Source organism: Ylistrum balloti, unplaced genomic scaffold (assembly GCF_031769215.1).
Source record: "Ylistrum balloti isolate Yb309-2 unplaced genomic scaffold, AGI_CSIRO_Ybal_v1 Utg369616, whole genome shotgun sequence".
Lineage (NCBI taxonomy): Eukaryota > Metazoa > Mollusca > Bivalvia > Pectinida > Pectinidae > Ylistrum > Ylistrum balloti.
The window spans coordinates 1,052,729-1,073,077 of NW_026781889.1; the positions used below are offsets into that span (position 1 = coordinate 1,052,729).

Here is a 20,349-nt window from a genome sequence, read left to right on the forward strand (position 1 = left end):
TTTAAATAGCTGGCATCAGTGACGGAACAGCTTCATCTGCTACGATAATTGGACAGATGATCTGCTAATTGATAATTAATTTGTCTATAGTCAAGACATTAAAAATATCATATGCAACAGACAATAGTATCGTATTTCCGATCACTTACATAAACTACTTAAACAGTAATTATTTATATGAAATTGAACTCAAGTTGATTTCTTTTTATTTCGCCAATACACAGGCCTATATATTGGTAACTGAATGATTACTGAAAGCAGACGATTGTACAGTTCAATTGAGAGTTTTTGTTCATTATCAACGGTGGGCCGAGCTATTGGGAATTCAGATAATCTCTTTACCCGATTAAATCCGTCTGATTGTACTAAATAAATTTGACACTGTTTAAACTTATTTGAAGTAGAACTTTATTGGGGAGAGTTACTAGTGTAAACGGACCCAAGTTGATGTTTCATTTTACTTGTGTAACTCACAGCCGACAGCAGAGAGTAACGTTATACTGTTACAAACGAACAAATACAATGTTCAAATGTTACAACCAACAGAGTAATTTGATACAATTTTAACAGAAATGTTAAGTTCTTTGTTGATACTGTAGAAGTCACGACCTTACCATGTCAATAGAAATTATATCTTTATCTTTGTAACTTTATCAGATCTGTATTTATTACAATGATTTTTTTTTATTTTCAAACATGTTACAAAGACCACAGAAGACAGTTGGTCACCAGGGCATACAAAATATTGACCAGTGCAGGTCCTTTATTTGGAATATAAAATTAACTTTTTTTATTATTAAGAATAATAAAAATGAGGACATACAAAACTAAAGGAGAGAAGGGGGAGAAGCAAGAGTGATTCATATGCATTTAGCAAGTTCTATGACCTCATAATTAACTTTCAATGTTGAGCAAATAGTTGTTCTGTCTATACCCACTGATGCATGTAACTATCATCCATTGTTAGTATACTGAACATATCATTCTCATATAACACCTTTCATGTTAACCTTCAGCCTCTTATCCTTAATAGATTCAGTCAACTACTCTCAGTCCCTGATTTTGAATGCTATAAATTAACATTATTCTATCAATTCTAATGGTATAAATTCTCACTTTTAATGGTTAAGATAACATTCAGTCTCAAATTTTGCTTGCTATGAATAATTAACCTTAAGGTTTCTCAACATTCAGTCTCTCACTAGTGAAAAAAATAATGGAATAAATTAACTCTCAATATATCACTTTCAGTACCTTAAATTAATTCAACCTGCAGCCTCTCACTTCTAATTGTATTAATTAAGATCCAGCCTCTCACTTTTTATTTAAATTGAACTTCAACCTCTAACTTTGCTTGCTATGAATGATTAACCTTAAGTTTCTCAAAATTCAGCCTCTCATTTTTAATGGAATAAATTAACCCTCAGCATATCACTTTTAATAGTTTAAAGCATCCTTCAGCTCTTCATTTTCATGGCATCATTGAATAAACTTCAGCCTCTCACTTCTACAGGTACAAATTAACATTCATCCTTTCACATTTAATGGAAGTAATATACAACATTTTTTTTAACTAACTTACATTGAGATATTGTTTCTTTCAAGTTGATTCAATACTGCAGGATATGCAAGATAATTTGATACACACAACTGAAGTCACAGTTCTTAAAAGTGTTTTGTAAAAATACTAGCCATTTTGTCTTCAGGGACTGGAAACTTGTTTCATCATGAAACTTTTTAGTTTGTTACAAGAAGGTAGAATAAGGCATACAAGCTTTTATAAAGAATTATATACAATGAAATAGAATTTAAAAAAAAATGGAAATGAAATTTACTTTTGCTTGTATAGAAATTTTCAGTCATCTAAAAAGTTTGTACATATATGTTATAATCAATGATGAAACTATAGCTACTTTAATTATATACATCTAGCTACTGGTAAATCTGATTGAAGGCCAGCGAAAATCCATACACCGGTATGCTTTTAGGTATTCAAATACAGAGGTGTAAGAAATATTAATGACTAACTATACATTTCACACAAAACATGATTGAAGTGAAGTTACCAATTCATATCAAACTCATGTACTAATACCTATACAACTTGAATTAGATACAAATAACTTCTTCCTGTGTTTTTTAACCATTCAGAAAACAACTTATGTTCAGAAATTATGACATAACTTTATGTCTGAAATATCTAGCGACAGATAGATAAATCAATAGATAAGATAATTAATGAAGAGAAATATTGGCATTAAGTTTATCATGCTTTGGAACAACGTGAACATATCATTTTGAATTGAAAATAGTGATTACATTTTCCCTATGACCTTTAGGTATGAATGGTCTAGCGGACATTTATCAGAACACAATAGAAATCTATCTATATGATATATTGACTGATATGATAAAAGTCCATTTATTAAGGTATGTTCAATATCTGTCTATAGCTGTGAACAACACCAGGACATAACAATGCAATGAAATTTATTGAACAGACATTTCACCTCCTGTGAACAACAGTTTTATGATAATGTTGAAGGGAAATCTTATTAATTATAGTCATAAATGAAAGATTTGATAAAATTGACACCAAAAATACCCTCACTTTTATATACCTGTCAATATTGAGGCATTTATTTCTTGTATAAATATTTAAATTGTTGTCACAACACATTCCAGGTAATCTCCTGAAAAAAAATCATTGCTTTCAACTTTTGCCTACATCTTTTTTTTTTTTTTTTTTACATTTTCATGCTAACACCGAATAATCCTACTGTATGTAATTGTTGGCAGTGACTCATTTGAGTCCCTTTCAAGTAGGCTTTTCTCCTAATTCAGAGAAATATATAGGTCTGCTCTCTAAAGTATCTACAGAATAACACAGAAATGTTAACATGTTCTCCTAAAAGTCAAAAACAAAAAAAACAGAAGGAGGAGGGAGGGTCTCCCATATTGGGGAGAATGGAAATTTTGCTGCAGCATAAGCCAATAATACTGAAAATATACATTGGGGTGGGGGAGGGTTTAGGGAGGGGTGGGAAGGTGGAGGGAGGTGGGAGGTTTCCATATTGGGGAGAATGGGCATTTTACTGAAGTATAGGCAATTTATGCATGAAATATCCACTTGAATAGACATATGAAAGAAATGAGAATTTTGCAAGGCATGACAGGCTTTTGACCTCCTATACATGTATGTGTTGGTTTTGAATTTTATTTATCCTACTGAAATGTCAAGAGATATCTATATATGAATAAAAGAGCAGTAGAAAGTGTTTGCAAACCCATGTTGTTAACGCTCAATGTATTTTCAGTTTGAATGTATATAATCTGGCTTCTCTTAAATGATTACTGTTGCCTATGCAAGTTGCACATTTTCCCACCAGGTAAACATGCCTCGTCTTTTCTTCTGTCACTCTCAATAGGTACTTTTGTCACTCCCACTAGGTGAACAGGCAAGTTTTTGTCCTTTCGTCTGTCATTCTCACCAGGAAAAAATGCATGTTTTGTCCTTTCTTCTGTCACTCTCACTAGGTAAACAGGCATGGTTTTGTCATTTCTTCTGTCACTTCCAACAGAAATTTCAGACACACTCTCTGACATCTCTTGTTTCCAACAGGTAAGTGAATAGTCTACATACTCAATCAAGATATTTGATCTTCCCACCATAAAAATAGATGATACAAAGCCTTAAGAAAAATGTTTTAGCAGCGGATTATTTTCCTTTTTCTGTTTGGTAAGATACAAGTTGTAGGTGAGCTTGTGAAAACACATAGAATGCAATAATATTTAAAGGCTGTTCAACAGAATTACTATCAAACTTAAACCTCATTTCATTTACAGTATGATTTTAGGCATATGTTAGTGTATTAAGAACTGTAAACAAATAGGTACATAGTATGTTGACGATGAATTTTATATTAAATCTTTATTGAAGTCAGAGCAGTAGTATTGTTTCAAGCATCGTTAGCATACATCAACATTTGCAATATGGCTGGTCAACTGTTTAAACTAACAATGCACAAATATCAAAACCTTTACCTTGCTAAGTACACGTAATATTGTATGAAGCGTTGTCAGTATACCTTATATACTATGTATTAACTACAATTGTATGGATATTGATTCCCTTGTTCCTGCACCCACTATGAATTATTCAATAAAAACAGAAACAAACTGACTTGGCATCTGGTAATCTTCACAAGAACGGATCTAGAGATTCTCAAGTTTATACAGAAATTACTGCTATGATAAAATTATTTATAACTTTGCTCATTCATTAAGAGACAAAACTATTCGTACTACATAGTGTTGAGAAACTACACTCTTTACATAGAATAGCAAATCAATCCCAGATCATTTCAATCATTGACCACTTTATCTCAAGTGAGCAAAAAAGGTTTTGGTTCTGATGTCTATATCATGACCTAATCCACATTCCCACTGACAGAACTGTAACTAAAATCTCATGTGTTCATTCTAAACATTTCAGTAAAATTGTGTTATAAGAATGTACATGTATGATATTAAAAGATATATTTATCACATGAATGTCCTATTATCCCACATGTATGCCTGTATCAGAAGATATATTCATTTATCATGATTGGCCTGTTATCGCATTTGGCCCATTATTCTATATGTACTGTAATCAAAGATATATTCATTTGTCACATGGTTGGCCCATTATCCATCATGTACCTTATTAGAAGATATATTTCTTGATCACATAATCAGGCCGTTATTCAGTGGATTTGCATGTGTGATATTTTACCTTATGTGTAACATACCCTGGGATGGCAAGATGTCATGTTTGAACAGCGGATTATTTTCCTCTTTCTGTTTGGTAAGATACCAGTTGTAGGTGAGCTTGTGAAAACACTTAGAATTCAATAATATCTAAAGGCTGTTTTACAGAAAAAAAAAATGCTGATCTTTTCATAATCATATTACCTGGTACATAAGATATCTAATTTAGTAAATAATTTTTTGTTTATATCTTTTTTTATCTATTTTGCTAATTTTATCAAGAACTGAATAAATGACACCTGGTTTGATATACCCTGGAGTATTTTTCACTGAATGCACCAGCAAACTGATTGTAATGTTATAATATAGACAATGACAATGTGTCATGAATTCGAATCGTGCAACAAAATGGTTGTCTGTTTGATACTATCCAGCACATTTATGATATTTTATGTTAAAAAGTATCTTACATTTGTTTTCAGAAATGATTTATTCTAAGATATTTTATGAAACTTGACTCCAAGTTTTAACTTCATCTCGTCAAGGCCCATATAAGAAAAAAAAACCAACAACATTTTCAGGGCTTGTTCCACTGAACCTCGTATGAATTGAAAACTCATTTGTGAATATTCTATATGTTTTGTTACCTGTCATGGAACCTTACCTTTTCTTCTTTAAACACCAGGTGTAGAATTTTCACCAGACGACAAATATTTTGATGACCAAGGTAAAATTCTTCAGCCATAATGCATGGTGACAATATAATCCTTCTAACAACCTTTGACCTCGTTACAGCATGAATACCTTGGCTAAATTGGTTGCCAAGACTATAGAATATTATCCTGTACATTGGAATATCAGTAATCTTTTCTGAACTTTTCATGTAACATATTTTCCCTGTAATAAGCTCAGGGACCTGATAGGCCTATACTCCTTATGTCTTACTCAGAGTCCAGAATAAGTGTTTTCCTCCGAGACAAGCGTAAGCATTTTACTCAGACTCAAGAGTCAATAATAACTATTTTTATTCAGAGTCAGGGAGTTAAGTGTAACAGGACAAAACAGCAATGCACAGATGGGTGTCTTCAGTCATCATAGGGCTTATTGTCAGAAAATACAATAATTGATTTAATGTTATTTTAAAAATTGAACCATTTTGATTCTGAAATATTACATTTGTAATGTCTAGGATGAAACATTATGTTTTATATATACATCAAGCTCTTCAATTGTATCTAGTACTTAACTGATTTAGATAAGAATTGATGAGTATTAGAAATTCAAATATTTGATACAAAAATTCAGAAAAGATTGCTGAATATTAGGTCTTTATTTCACTCTGATTGAATCCTACAGTTACTTTTTTTCCTATTTTGTAAAAAGAGTGAGGTTTCAGCCCTTGTGAGTTTCAAAATAATTTTACAGTGTGGAGTTGCTTCCCTTGTCGTTTCTGAAAATCTCTTGTAGTTTTCTAAAATCCTTTTATATTTGAGTTTCTTCCCTTGTGAATCCAATTAATGCCATGTATTAAAACTTCCTTCAGTCCAACAGTACTATTAACATATTTGATATGGTTTTTTAAAAATAATTTGTACACAAAACAAAAATATTCAGAATCTGAAAATTTTCTATTTTTGTCATTTGCTGTTTCATACTGAAACTTTGGCCTCTTCGTGTGTTGAATGTTAAACTAATGTAGATGGATTTGATTAAACAGGATACTACAGAGGAGGGACTGACAGGACATTACCAATGGAATACAAACTCCAGTAAAAACGTTTGTCACAAGTGTATAGATCTGTAGAGTAGCCTACTACAATAACAATACTGATATAATCCGAACTGCTACAATAAGAATACAATTGGGTCAACCTACTGGTCAGTTTGGATACAACAGATAATGTACTGTAAAATCATATATCTACACAGGACTATATTCATAAGTTTTCAAAAATACTATTTCTTGTACACTTGATTTCATGGTTAGATATAGCTCAACAGATCTGTTTATACTAATTTATAGATTAAGATTACACATGAAATCAATAAAACCAAAAAACCCACAAACATTATGATTAACCAGTAAAGGAAAACAAGGATGAAAACCAATGTAAAAGGTAAGCAAATGAGAAAGATTTCACAATGAAGAAAGAGAAATTATTTCATACAGTTTTGGCAGAATAATCTGTAATCTCACAAAGATCATAACTTCAATATTTATAAGAATTTACATTGATAGTATTAAGCTACAAATACATATGTGATCAACCTACCGCATAGCTTTGTTTGTATACCACCAACACCTAAACTTATAACCAGTCTGTTTGTGGCTAGCTACATGTTAGATTTAAAGCGGCCAGGATTAAGTGCTAGCTTTAATGAATTTATCACCCAACCCATACACCTTCTAATTCCATATTTATATATACCAAGCTTTTTTACCCTTAGTCATAAAAGAAAGTAGTATATTATCCTTAGTCATAAAAGAAAGTAGTATAATATAAGTTAATTACATGTACCTCTAAAGATTGTACAAAAGACTTACAGGTGAATAGCACCTGTCAATACTAATTTGGAATTTTAGCTACAATAGAGCTAAATAATGAATACAACTGCAACATACAGCTGTCTATCTAGGACTTGTCACTGATGCTTGAAACTAGAGCTAGGAGGAGACTTGGAAAAATTAAAACTGTCTGAAATAAATATGTTTCCTTCCCTGTGTCCACATGCACACTGTGTCACTTTAGAGTATTTAGTATTTGTACATGGTCATTCCAAAAATACTTCAGTACTTCATTTCTGATAATAAGTATTTTTGAAGGACCCTTTACTAGGTAACCAAGGGGTATGTGTATACCTGTATATTCTCTCCAGAATCTAGTGTTGAACACTCATGTCTAAAAGAACTAAGTGTAGATTCCAATGTACTTGTCAATAAAAATCAAGTGAAGCACTGATACTCAGGCAAGAAGCCAGTATTTGGAAGGAACAGGTACTTCATTTATCTCAATTTGCTCATATGAGCTTCATTCATCCATTTCAAGGGAGACCACCCAATTAAACTATATATTCTTGACCAAAAGATGCTCCATGCCATTCAACCCTACAACCATTGATGGCACTTGGAGTCTTCAAACATTATTGGAAGTCACAGCTATAAAAGTCCAAAATCCATGTTGCTAAATTTGCAATCATTTTTGTAATTGGTTTAGTAAAATCTACTATATAAATGATTAAAAAACAGCTCCAAGATCTTCTCTAACATCGATGTCAAATACCTAAATGTTCCTATCTATTTACAAAAATTCATATTTGCAATTAAAGTGTAAAAATTATGCCAAATAATACATTCTGAAAATAGATTTATTTAAAAGCCAACTGTAATCCTTTCTGGAAATATAATTTTTAAATAGCTACAATCTAACTTAATAATGCAGTGCACTTAATTATGAAAACGAACATTTTCAACCTTAAATATGTAAATGTCTGAAGTTCCTATGAAAAGGGTCATCCAATAGCTTAAGTACTGTTAAACAGATTACTATGGCATATTATTGAATCTGAATTTTATAATTTGTACGTGTTGCACATTATATACAGGGAAATTTTATTTACAATGAATTTTTAAAAATGTCTAACAGAATGAAGTAATGTGTATAATTATGAGTCTCGAAAAATCAATTTGAGATATAATGAAAACCTCTGTTAAACTGTTAGGTGCTCTTCTTGTTCTGAAAATTCAGATACCAGGTAATTTTTTATAAAACAAATCCATAGCCGAGATCCAACAAAATGACTGGGAAATGAAATGTCTTAATTTTAAGGTACCCAAGTGCACAAAAATTGAATTTAAATTAAAAAACATGCTACCATATATCACATGATATTGATTTTATAACACATTTTAAATATAAACTAAATATTTCTTGATGTATGAATATCATTAAGTCTTTGTTAAATATTATGGACTTGGTTTTGTACTGGGAAATATTGTCATCATTTATATAAAGGTCATATAACCTTTTGCATGTCAAATGAACTTTCGATTTCTGAAAATGATTTTCTTTTTTGTAAAATAATTTGTTTCATTTTAATCAATAGCTAGTGTTATACAAGAGCTGAACAACAAAGAACAGTTTTGAATGACTACTGGTACTGTGCTTTGTGACATCACTAAACCGATAGCAAATATATATTTTAAAGTTTTGACTCTCTCAGTTATATTTTACTTATTACACATTTAAAGTAATATACAAATAATAAAATTGAATTCATATTGCATTTCAAACTTACTAAACAACCCACTTTTTTTTGGAGTGTATTAAAATCCTTTTGCTATTTTCAAGGATGGAGTAGAACTCTCAATTAAGAGATTGGTTTCTACTGGGTTTGTGACTCAGTGAACAACTAGTCATTCTGAGGCAGGTCTACTTGGAGTAGTAGGTGACTACTTCACCAAACAACATACCAGAGACTTGTCTAATGCCATCAAGAGAAATCAGGGCAGGGACGTATAATACACTGTTATATTTGTCCCTGATTTTGGTAAAAGTGTCTTGCCCACTTCAGCAGAGACTGGTTTGCTTCTCAGCTTCCTCAGAAATACAAACTGCTCTTGGTTGGGGTAACAAATAGGAGCTTCATATGAAGTAACATAAGCAAACTTTCTAACCCACATAGTTATTGCAGCCTCTTGAAGAATATACATTCTCCATCATATCCTTGGCGATACTTGGAGGAGGGGTGATTTTCTCTTATCAATTTAATTTTAAATCAATATACCCTTCTTTTATAAAAATTAATATACCTAAAAAATTAAATCAATAGAGAAAATCTCTTTGGATATGATGGAGAGGCATACTTAAAGCTATTGGCTAAGGCCTAATTAGCATATTCTCGATGACCAGTGAGACACACTCATGTTCTAAAAGCTTTTGATTCAAATATTTGGTGTAACCACCAAAAACATGGAAAAATACATCCTTTATCAGTGATGAACCTGCAACACTGGGAGGAGCATTTCGCTCCAATAAATACCATGGTGGAGTAGTTCCTATGTTGGAGTGTAGGGTATTGGTAGTATCACAGTTTGTGGGGTTTCATGTTAGTTTTGTACCTGTTTGACCCCTATAAAGACAATTATCCAGACGTTATGTAATGCTGGTGACATCCAAGGATCATGTGATCATTACCCACCCCAGGTGGGAGAACAAATACGAACAAGTATTTGTAATCTGTCAATGTTATCTGTTACCTCAGACATTAACCCCAGACAACTGACTCCTAATACTGACAAGCAGAATTTCTAATGTCTAAAAGATCTTCTGTCTTGTTCTGTGGACTAAATGTCTGTAATAATTGACTGTGATATTTCTGAGATCTATTTTTCATAATTAAATTTCTAATTCTAAGTTCTTTCTTCTTTTCAGCTTTTTTTTATTCATGGAATTGAGTGCTACATTTGATTAAGTGTGTGAGTTTGATTCAGTGTTTGATAGCGTACATTTAAAATTTACATATATTTGAATATAAAAACCCCAACAAAACAAAAGTAGAAATATAGTCCAAATACAAACTATAACGAAATGTGTCTTTTCCTCAGTTCTTGGGGTTTCAACAGTTGTTGAAAGGGAACATGTTTTACTGCAAGCATTCATGTTGCCTTCCCTTTTGTCTTGGTGTCTCCTTGATACCTGGTATGATTTCCTACCAAAGTGCATGTATATCCAAGTGTGCTTCACAATGCAGCTTGAAAAAGTCTTTTTTCATACATCAACCGTTATAAATACAAATTTTGTATAAACATGTAAAACTATATGGTTCAAACTTGTTCACATACCAACCATTAAGGTCATTAAAAATAATTATTCATTGTGTGTTCCTTTTAAATTGTCCTGCAAAAGTATAAATGTGTACTATAAATGAATCTACTGAACATGAAGTCAAATTTGAATAAATCAATCTTGTATATTTTCTTTTATACATTTTTGTAAAACAAATAATTTTACCTCAGTTCTTGTTTTTAACTTCCTAATTCAAATCAAAATAATCCTTTTATCTTTCAATATATAATTAATCCATTTCATTTAGGATAATGGATCTGTGTATAAAACAAGTATTTCATACAATATTCTTATTTATGTTTTTGTTTTTTCATGCAGTCATGCAGATTTGAATTACCATACAAATTTATTATATGTGGCCTAAATTATCACAGGTTTTTTTTTTCCAAAATTAAAACAATAGTTGTTTCTTCTTTGGTCTGTTAACTGTCTAGGGTGTTAAATTTTCCCGAATGGTAAGCTGTTCACCCATAAACATTGACAAAAGCCATATCTAATGAATCGGAGGTGCTAACACAACCAAAGTGTGATAACATTCTAGTTGCTCTGCATTGTCCCTGTCAGTTTACAATGACCTTGTTGCTCTACAGTGACCTTGATGTAAGGTTACATACTTACCAGTTCTTATCTGAATCACAAAAGTACAATACAACTGGATTACAGCTTTGTAGAGACAAAACTTCTAACGCTGACTGTGGTACTACATAAAGTTTGCACCGTTAGCTTAAATCATTCACATCAATGGCTACAGCTCAAAGTAGAAAAAACAAGACGAAGTATTCAATCTAGATATTTAGAATGTCACATTTCAAAATGAAATGTGTAAAAAGTAAATGAAAAAAGGCAATTTTCTTCAGTTTTCAGATTTTTTTTCAGGTACAAAATTTTTCATTTGACTTGTAGGTAAAGCTGACATAGTACTGTTCAGTAAGGACAAATTTTGATTGAAACAATGAAGTTCTGTAGCTGTCATGGTTGTATACCACTCTATTATATGTAGACGAACAAGACAAACAAACAGTGAGCTTTATAATGTTCTTAATTATTCCAAAGTGTTGTGAAGCTTTGCAGGTCTTAAACCAGACTCTGGAATTCACAGAAAAAAACATGGATATGGTCAACTCTAATTGAAAAATTTAGAAGTTATTTTTTTGTTTTGTTTAATGACTGTTACAATGGTGGCAGAGGTCAAATATAAGCAACATGGTAGGTACAATTTGTATTAACATTGTCTTGATGTTTCAATTTGTATTACAAAAAATACAATTTCAAATGATTTTACAATGTATCAATTATTCTCTTGGGAAAGAAAGTTGGTGTGGGTAAATCCAGAAATAATTTCAATTTCCTTTCCTGAGAATTGGAGATTTGGAGGAATTTGCATATGATTTGATTTTAACACATATTTCAATTTCTGCTTTCACTTTCATTTCAGTGGAGTTTGAACAGATCAGGCAGTGTGGAAGGTAAGTTTAGACTCTGTCATATATTTTTCATACCCAGTGATATCAACTATAATCTTTCTTTTCTGATTAAACTCCTGTAAAAAAAAAAAAAAAAGAGCTCAAAGTTGTAATATGTAAACATGTTCTACTGTACACACAAACCAAAGTGTCCAGACATACAAGGTTCTACTGTACACACAAACCAAAGTGTCCAGACTTACAAGGTTCTACTGTATACACAAACCAAAGTGTCCAGCCGTACAAGGTTCTACTGTACACACAAACCAAAGTGTCCAGACGTACAAGGTTCTACTGTACACACAAACCAAAGTGTCCAGACATACAAGGTTCTACTGTACACACAAACCAAAGTGTCCAGACTTACAAGGTTCTACTGTATACACAAACCAAAGTGTCCAGCCGTACAAGGTTCTACTGTACACACAAACCAAAGTGTCCAGACGTACAAGGTTCTACTGTACACACAAACCAAAGTGTCCAGACATACAAGGTTCTACTGTACACACAAACCAAAGTGTCCAGACATACAAGGTTCTACTGTACACACAAACCAAAGTGTCCAGACTTACAAGGTTCTACTGTACACACAAACCAAAGTGTCCAGACATACAAGGTTCTACTGTACACACAAACCAAAGTGTCCAGACATACAAGGTTCTACTGTACACACAAACCAAAGTGTCCAGACATACAAGGTTCTACTGTACACACAAACCAAAGTGTCCAGACTTACAAGGTTCTACTGTACACACAAACCAAAGTGTCAACACATACAAGGTTCTACTGTATACACAAACCAAAGTATCCACACTAACAGGGTTCTACTGTACACACAAACCAAAGTGTCTACACATACAAGGTTCTACTGTACACACAAACCAAAGTGACCAGACTTACAAGGTTCTACTGTACACACAAACCAAAGTGTCTACACATACAAGGTTCTACTGTACACACAAACCAAAGTGTCCAGACTTACAAGGTTCTACTGTACACACAAACCAAAGTGTCCACACTAACAAGGTTCTACTGTACACACAAACCAAAGTGTCCAGACTAACAAGGTTCTACTGTACACACAAACCAAAGTGTCCAGACTAACAAGGTTTTACTGTACACACAAACCAAAGTGTCCAGACTAACAAGGTTCTACTGTACACACAAACCAAAGTGTCCAGACTAACAAGGTCCTACTGTACACACAAACCAAAGTGTCCACACTAACAAGGACATACAAGGTTCTACTGTACACACAAACCAAAGTGTCCAGACGTACAAGGTTCTACTGTACACACAAACCAAAGTGTCCAGACGTACAAGGTTCTACTGTACACACAAACCAAAGTGTCCAGACATACAAGGTTCTACTGTACACACAAACCAAAGTGTCCAGACTTACAAGGTTCTACTGTACACACAAACCAAAGTGTCCAGACATACAAGGTTCTACTGTACACACAAACCAAAGTGTCCAGACTTACAAGGTTCTACTGTACACACAAACCAAAGTGTCCAGACGCACAAGGTTCTACTGTACACACAAACCAAAGTGTCCAGACATACAAGGTTCTACTGTACACACAAACCAAAGTGTCCAGACTTACAAGGTTCTACTGTACACACAAACCAAAGTGTCTACTCATACAAGGTTCTACTGTACACACAAACCAAAGTGTCCAAAGTGACATACAAGGTTCTACTGTACACACAAACCAAGACCACTGTACACACAAACCAAAGTGTCTACACATACAAGGTTCTACTGTACACACAAACCAAAGTGACCAGACTTACAAGGTTCTACTGTATACACAAACCAAAGTATCTACACTAACAAGGTTCTACTGTACACACAAACCAAAATGTCCAGACTGACAAGGTTCTACTGTACACACAAACCAAAGTGTCCAGACTAACAAGGTTCTACTGTACACACAAACCAAAGTGTCCAGACTAACAAGGTTCTACTGTACACACAAACCAAAGTGTCCACACTAACAAGGTTCTACTGTACACACAAACCAAAGTGTCCAGACTTACAAGGTTCTACTGTACACACAAACCAAAGTGTCCAGACTAACAAGGTTCTACTGTACACACAAACCAAAGTGTCCAGACGTACAAGGTTCTACTGTACACACAAACCATGTCTAGGTAACAAGGTTCTACTGTACACACACCCAAAAGTGTCCAGACTAACAAGGTCTACTGTATACACAAACCAAAGTGTCCAGACTTACAAGGTTCTACTGTACACACAAACCAAAGTGTCTACACATACAAGGTTCTACTGTACACACAAACCAAAGTGACCAGACTTACAAGGTTCTACTGTATACACAAACCAAAGTACACACAAACCAAAGTGACCAGACTTACAAGGTTCTACTGTACACACAAACCAAAGTGTCCACACATACAAGGTTCTACTGTACACACAAACCAAAATGTCCAGACTGACAAGGTTCTACTGTACACACAAACCAAAGTGTCCAGACTAACAAGGTTCTACTGTACACACAAACCAAAGTGTCCAGACTAACAAGGTTCTACTGTACACACAAACCAAAGTGTCCAGACTAACAAGGTTCTACTGTACACACAAACCAAAGTGTCCAGACTTACAAGGTTCTACTGTACACACAAACCAAAGTGTCCACACTAACAAGGTTCTACTGTACACACAAACCAAAATGTCCAGACTTACAAGGTTCTAATGTATATACAAACCCAAAAGTGTCCAGACTAACAAGGTTCTACTGTATACACAAACCAAAGTGTCCAGACGTACAAGGTTCTACTGTACACACAAACCAAAATGTCTAGACTAACAAGGTTCCACTGTATACACAAACCAAAGTGTCTACACATACAAGGTTCTACTGTATACACAAACCAAAGTATCCACACTAACAGGGTTCTACTGTACACACAAACCAAAGTGTCCAGACTTACAAGGTTCTACTGTACACACAAACCAAAGTGTCCACACTAACAAGGTTCTACTGTACAAACAAACCAAAATGTCCAGACTTACAAGGTTCTAATGTATATACAAACCCAAAAGTGTCCAGACTAACAAGGTTCTACTGTATACACAAACCAAAGTGTCCAGACGTACAAGGTTCTACTGTACACACAAACCAAAATGTCTAGACTAACAAGGTTCTACTGTATACACAAACCAAAGTATCCACACTAATAGGGTTCTACTGTACACACAAACCAAAGTGTCCAGACTAACAAGGTTCTACTGTACACACAAACCAAAGTGACCAGACTTACAAGGTTCTACTGTACACACAAACCAAAGTGTCCACACTAACAAGGTTCTACTGTACACACAAACCAAAATGTCCAGACTTACAAGGTTTTACTGTACACACAAACCAAAGTGTCCAGACTAACAAGGTTCTACTGTACACACAAACCAAAATGTCCAGACTAACAAGGTTCTACTGTACACACAAACCATACTTTCCAGACTAACAAGGTTCTACTGTACACACAAACCAAAGTGTCCAGATTTACGAGGTTCTACTGTACACAAACCAAAGTGTCCAGACTAACAAGGTTCTACTGTACACACAAACCAAAGTGTCCACACTAACAACTACTGTACAAACAAACCAAAACAGACTTACAAGGTTCTAATGTATATACAAACCCAAAAGTGTCCAGACTAACAAGGTTCTACTGTATACACACAAAGACGTACAAGGTTCTACTGTACACACAAACCAAAATGTCTAGACTAACAAGGTTCCACTGTATACACAAACCAAAGTGTCTACACATACAAGGTTCTACTGTATACACAAACCAAAGTATCCACACTAACAGGGTTCTACTGTACACACAAACCAAAGTGTCCAGACTAACAAGGTTCTACTGTACACACAAACCAAAGTGTCCAGACGTACAAGGTTCTACTGTACACACAAACCAAAATGTCTAGACGAACAAGGTTCCACTGTATACACAAACCAAAGTGTCTACACATACAAGGTTCTACTGTATACACAAACCAAAGTATCCACACTAACAGGGTTCTACTGTACACACAAACCAAAGTGTCCAGACTAACAAGGTTCTACTGTACACACAAACCAAAGTGACCAGACTTACAAGGTTCTACTGTACACACAAACCAAAGTGTCCACACTAACAAGGTTCTACTGTACAAACAAACCAAAATTTCCAGACTAACAAGGTTCTACTGTACACACAAACCAAAGTGTCCAGATTTACGAGGTTCTACTGTACACAAACCAAAGTGTCCAGACTAACCAAGTTCTAATGTACACACAAACCAAAGAGTCCACATTAACAAGGTTCTACTGTACACACAAACCAAAGTGTCCAGACTTACGAGGTTCTACTGTACACACAAATCAAAGTGTCCAGACTAGCAAAGTTCTACTGTACACACAAACCCTAAGTGTCCAGACTAACAAGGTTCTACTGTACACACAAACCAAAGTGTCCAGACATACAAGGTTCTACTGTACACACAAACCAAAGTGTCCAGACTTACAAGGTTCCACTGTATACACAAACCAAAGTGTCTACACATACAAGGTTCTACTGTATACACAAACCAAAGTATCCACACTAACAGGGTTCTACTGTACACACAAACCAAAGTGTCTACACATACAAGGTTCTACTGTACACACAAACCAAAGTGACCAGACTTACAAGGTTCTACTGTACACACAAACCAAAGTGTCCAGACTAACAAGGTTCTATTGTACACACAAACCAAAGTTTCCAGACTAACAAGGTTCTTTTGTACACACAAACCAAATTGTCCAGACTAACAAGGTTCTACTGTACACACAAACCAAAGTGTCCAGACTAACAAGGTTCTACTGTACACACAAATCAAAGTGTCCAGACTAACAAGGTTCTACTGTAAACACAAACCAAAGTGTCCAGACTAACAAGGTTCTACTGTACACACAAACCAAAGTGTCCAGACTAACAAGGTTCTATTGTACACACAAACTAGTGTTCAGACTAACAAGATTCTACTGTGCACACAAACCAAAGTGTCCAGATTAACAAGGTTCTACTGTTATAAGGTCTAGACTAACAAGGTTCTACTGTATACACAAGCCAAAATGTCTAGACTACACACAAACTCTAAGTGTCCAGACTAACAAGGTTCTACTGTACACACAAACCAAAGTGTCCAGACTAACAAGGTTCTACTGTACACACAAACCAAAATGTCTAAACTAACAAGGTTCTACTGTATACACAAGCCAAAGTGTCCAGACTAACAAGGTTCTACTGTACACACAAACCAATGTGTCCAGACTAACAAGGTTCTACTGTACACACAAACCAAAGTGTCCAGACTAACAAGGTTCTACTGTACACACAAACCAAAGTGTCCACACTAACAAGGTTCTACTGTACACACAAACCAAAGTGTCCAGACTAACAAGGTTCTACTGTACACACAAACCTTAAGTGCCCAGACTAACAAGATTCTACTGTACACACAAGCCAAAATGTCTAGACTAACAAGGTTCTACTGTATACACAAACCAAAATGTCTAGACTAACAAAGTTCTACTGTATACACAAACCAAAATGTCTAAACTAACAAGGTTCTACTGTACACACAAACCAAAGTGTCCAGACTAACAAGGTTTTACTGTATACACAAATCAACGTGTCCAGACTAACAAGGTTCTACTGTACACACAAACCAAATTGTCCAGACTAACAAGATTTTACTGTACACACAAACCAAATTGTCCAGACTAACAAGGTTCTACTGTGCACACAAACCAAATTGTCCAGACTAACAAGATTCTACTGTACACACAAACCAAATTGTCCAGACTAACAAGGTTCTACTGTACACACAAACCAAATTGTCTAGACTAACAAGGTTCTACTGTACACACAAACCAAATTGTCTAGACTAACAAGGTTCTACTGTACACACAAACCAAAATGTCTAGACTGACAAATCAAAGTGTCCAGACTTACAAGGTTCTACTGTACACAAAGAGTTTAGACCAACAATGTTTTTGTGAACAGACGAAAAAAGTTTCTAGACTAACAAGGTTCTAACCAAAAGATTAAAAAGTTACAATCTTAGTGCCTTATAGAAGTGGATTGAGTCCTCATTCTACAATGAAGGTGACAATTTTTTCACCTACTGAAATGTTACAGCACACTTTCACATTTTCTTTTATTATATATTCTACTGAAAATTTGATATGTTTTAAATTTCCCCAAGTTCCTGGTGTGTTTTTTAATAAATAACTCCTGTGATAACAACCTATTGTTATTTTTTTTCCTGATAAATTTTAATTCAACAGTCACCACTGATTTATAATTCACCGATTTTTGAGCCGATGACACAATCAGGTTGCTATATCAAGTTAGTCTGATGCATTGTAGATTGGGATTTCTGAACCGAGATTATCTTTGATAACTTAAACATTTAAAATGACCCATAAAAAAGTCAGGTCTATCAATGGAATAAATATCTGATATTGGACGCTTCTACCCTGATAAAATGCCAGATAAAAAAACACTCAACATTCAATTTGCATTGGGGTAATTGATTTAAATAGATTTATTAATAATAATTAAATTGTGTTCTAAAAACCGAAATTCATTTTTATTAGCTACTTTATCCTTCTTTAAAATTTGAAACTCCTTTGAAATAAATTTTTAATGGATAGATCTGCTTTTGTTCTTATTTGAACAAAAATACATCCTTTCAGCTGCTTGCTGCCAAGTTTTATCTGATAGGACAAGTATTAAATATAGTCAGATTAAGGTCTATGGTATATATACACACATTATCTTACATATTATATCAAATTATTATATATCCAATTTAATTTACGAAACCACAAGGCGTTTTATTTTATCCGTAGGACAATATCATTGTACCTCCTATGGAGTTCTTCACCTGCACCTAACAGAGCAAATATATATATATATATATATATATATATATATATACCTATAATGAAAACGCCTAGGGACTGATTCATTACAATAAATTAATGCAAAATTGAACAAGGATCGATAAAGGGGTAATGTAGGGGAATTGGAATATGATATTTGAAACTTTTTGGGTTTTTTTTTTTGAAGAAAAGCAACAATCATTGGTTGATTTTTAATTATCAAAGGTTTTATATATACATATATTTTTTTGTCAGTAAGATAAGAGTTGAATGGCATTTGTTTTTGGTCTGTGATTATAACTTTAGGGTGGCAGTGAGGGAGTACAGGGGTTAAAACTATGGGATTAATGCCAGACAAAACAGAGAAATTCTATCGAGATATAATAACAGTTACCAGTGTCTGTAGGTAATGTTTACATATTAACATTCGAGCTTGATACATGTACATTATATGGCACATCAGATCATGCCAAAATGCCGGATGTAAAACCGATTAAAGGCTTTCGTGGATTTTATGAGGATGAAGAGTCAGATTTTGATCTCAGGTGAGCATTTGATCTCTTGACCAGATGAGGTACTGTGACATTTGATCAAGTTAAACAATACCGCATGACCAAAATGTAGGGTCAAAATGTCAAGAGTCTCGCTGATCCATGCCGTTGATAGCAACAATGAATTGTTTGAAAGACAAGTGAATTACATACACATTTCAATATAAGCAAATCTAGTATGAATAGATACATTAAATGCTAAATAATGAGGTAAGTGGCATCTCACCACTTATTTGTCCTTTTAGAACTTGTCAGTGATACTAGGGACATTCTAACAAGGGAAGAAAGGAAAGCAAGACTAGCCTCATTGAAATTTAAAATCAATTAAAATTAATATGTAAAAACTATAAAATCGAAGTAAAATTGTCCCGTTACAATATAAAAGAAGAGACCCAATGATTCAATCAATTTGTTATATTTTGAATATTAGACAATTTTCAAAGAAAGTTAAACTAATAACAGTTAAGATATATCTCAGCAGTAAACAGTTTTTGAAAATCTCAGATATTGGTTCAGTATTCATAATTATCAGATAAAAATAATCAAGTGTTAGTTCAAATCATGGAAAAAAAATATACTCTGAATGACATGAAATAATGAAAATTTGTAGCTTATAAGCACAGTAAAGACTTTGAACTATTAGGGTAGCCAGAAACAAAAAGAACTATATTCAAAATAACAGAATATTTAGGTTCTGGGTGGCAACCAGGTAACAGAGTACACACAGATTAATTATTTCTAGTTTGTTTGTATATCACTTCAATAACTGTTTGATTTTGTGGCTATAGAC

The 20,349-nt window shown here is 33.8% G+C and overlaps 2 protein-coding genes across 2 annotated transcripts in view; one reads left to right on the plus strand and one right to left on the minus strand.

Annotated features, from left to right (window-relative positions):
- Positions 1–20,349, minus strand: part of LOC132548399 (uncharacterized) — a 50,115-nt gene that overhangs the window by 7,015 nt on the left and 22,751 nt on the right. The gene's annotated exons all lie outside the window — the stretch shown is intronic.
- The window catches only part of LOC132548704 (testicular haploid expressed gene protein-like), a 31,450-nt gene that overhangs the window by 84 nt on the left and 11,017 nt on the right, over positions 1–20,349 (plus strand). Inside the window, exon 2 of the mRNA XM_060212586.1 lies at positions 12,034–12,064. Coding sequence (XP_060068569.1) covers positions 12,034–12,064 — 31 coding nt within the window. The remainder of the gene's footprint in view (positions 1–12,033; positions 12,065–20,349) is intronic.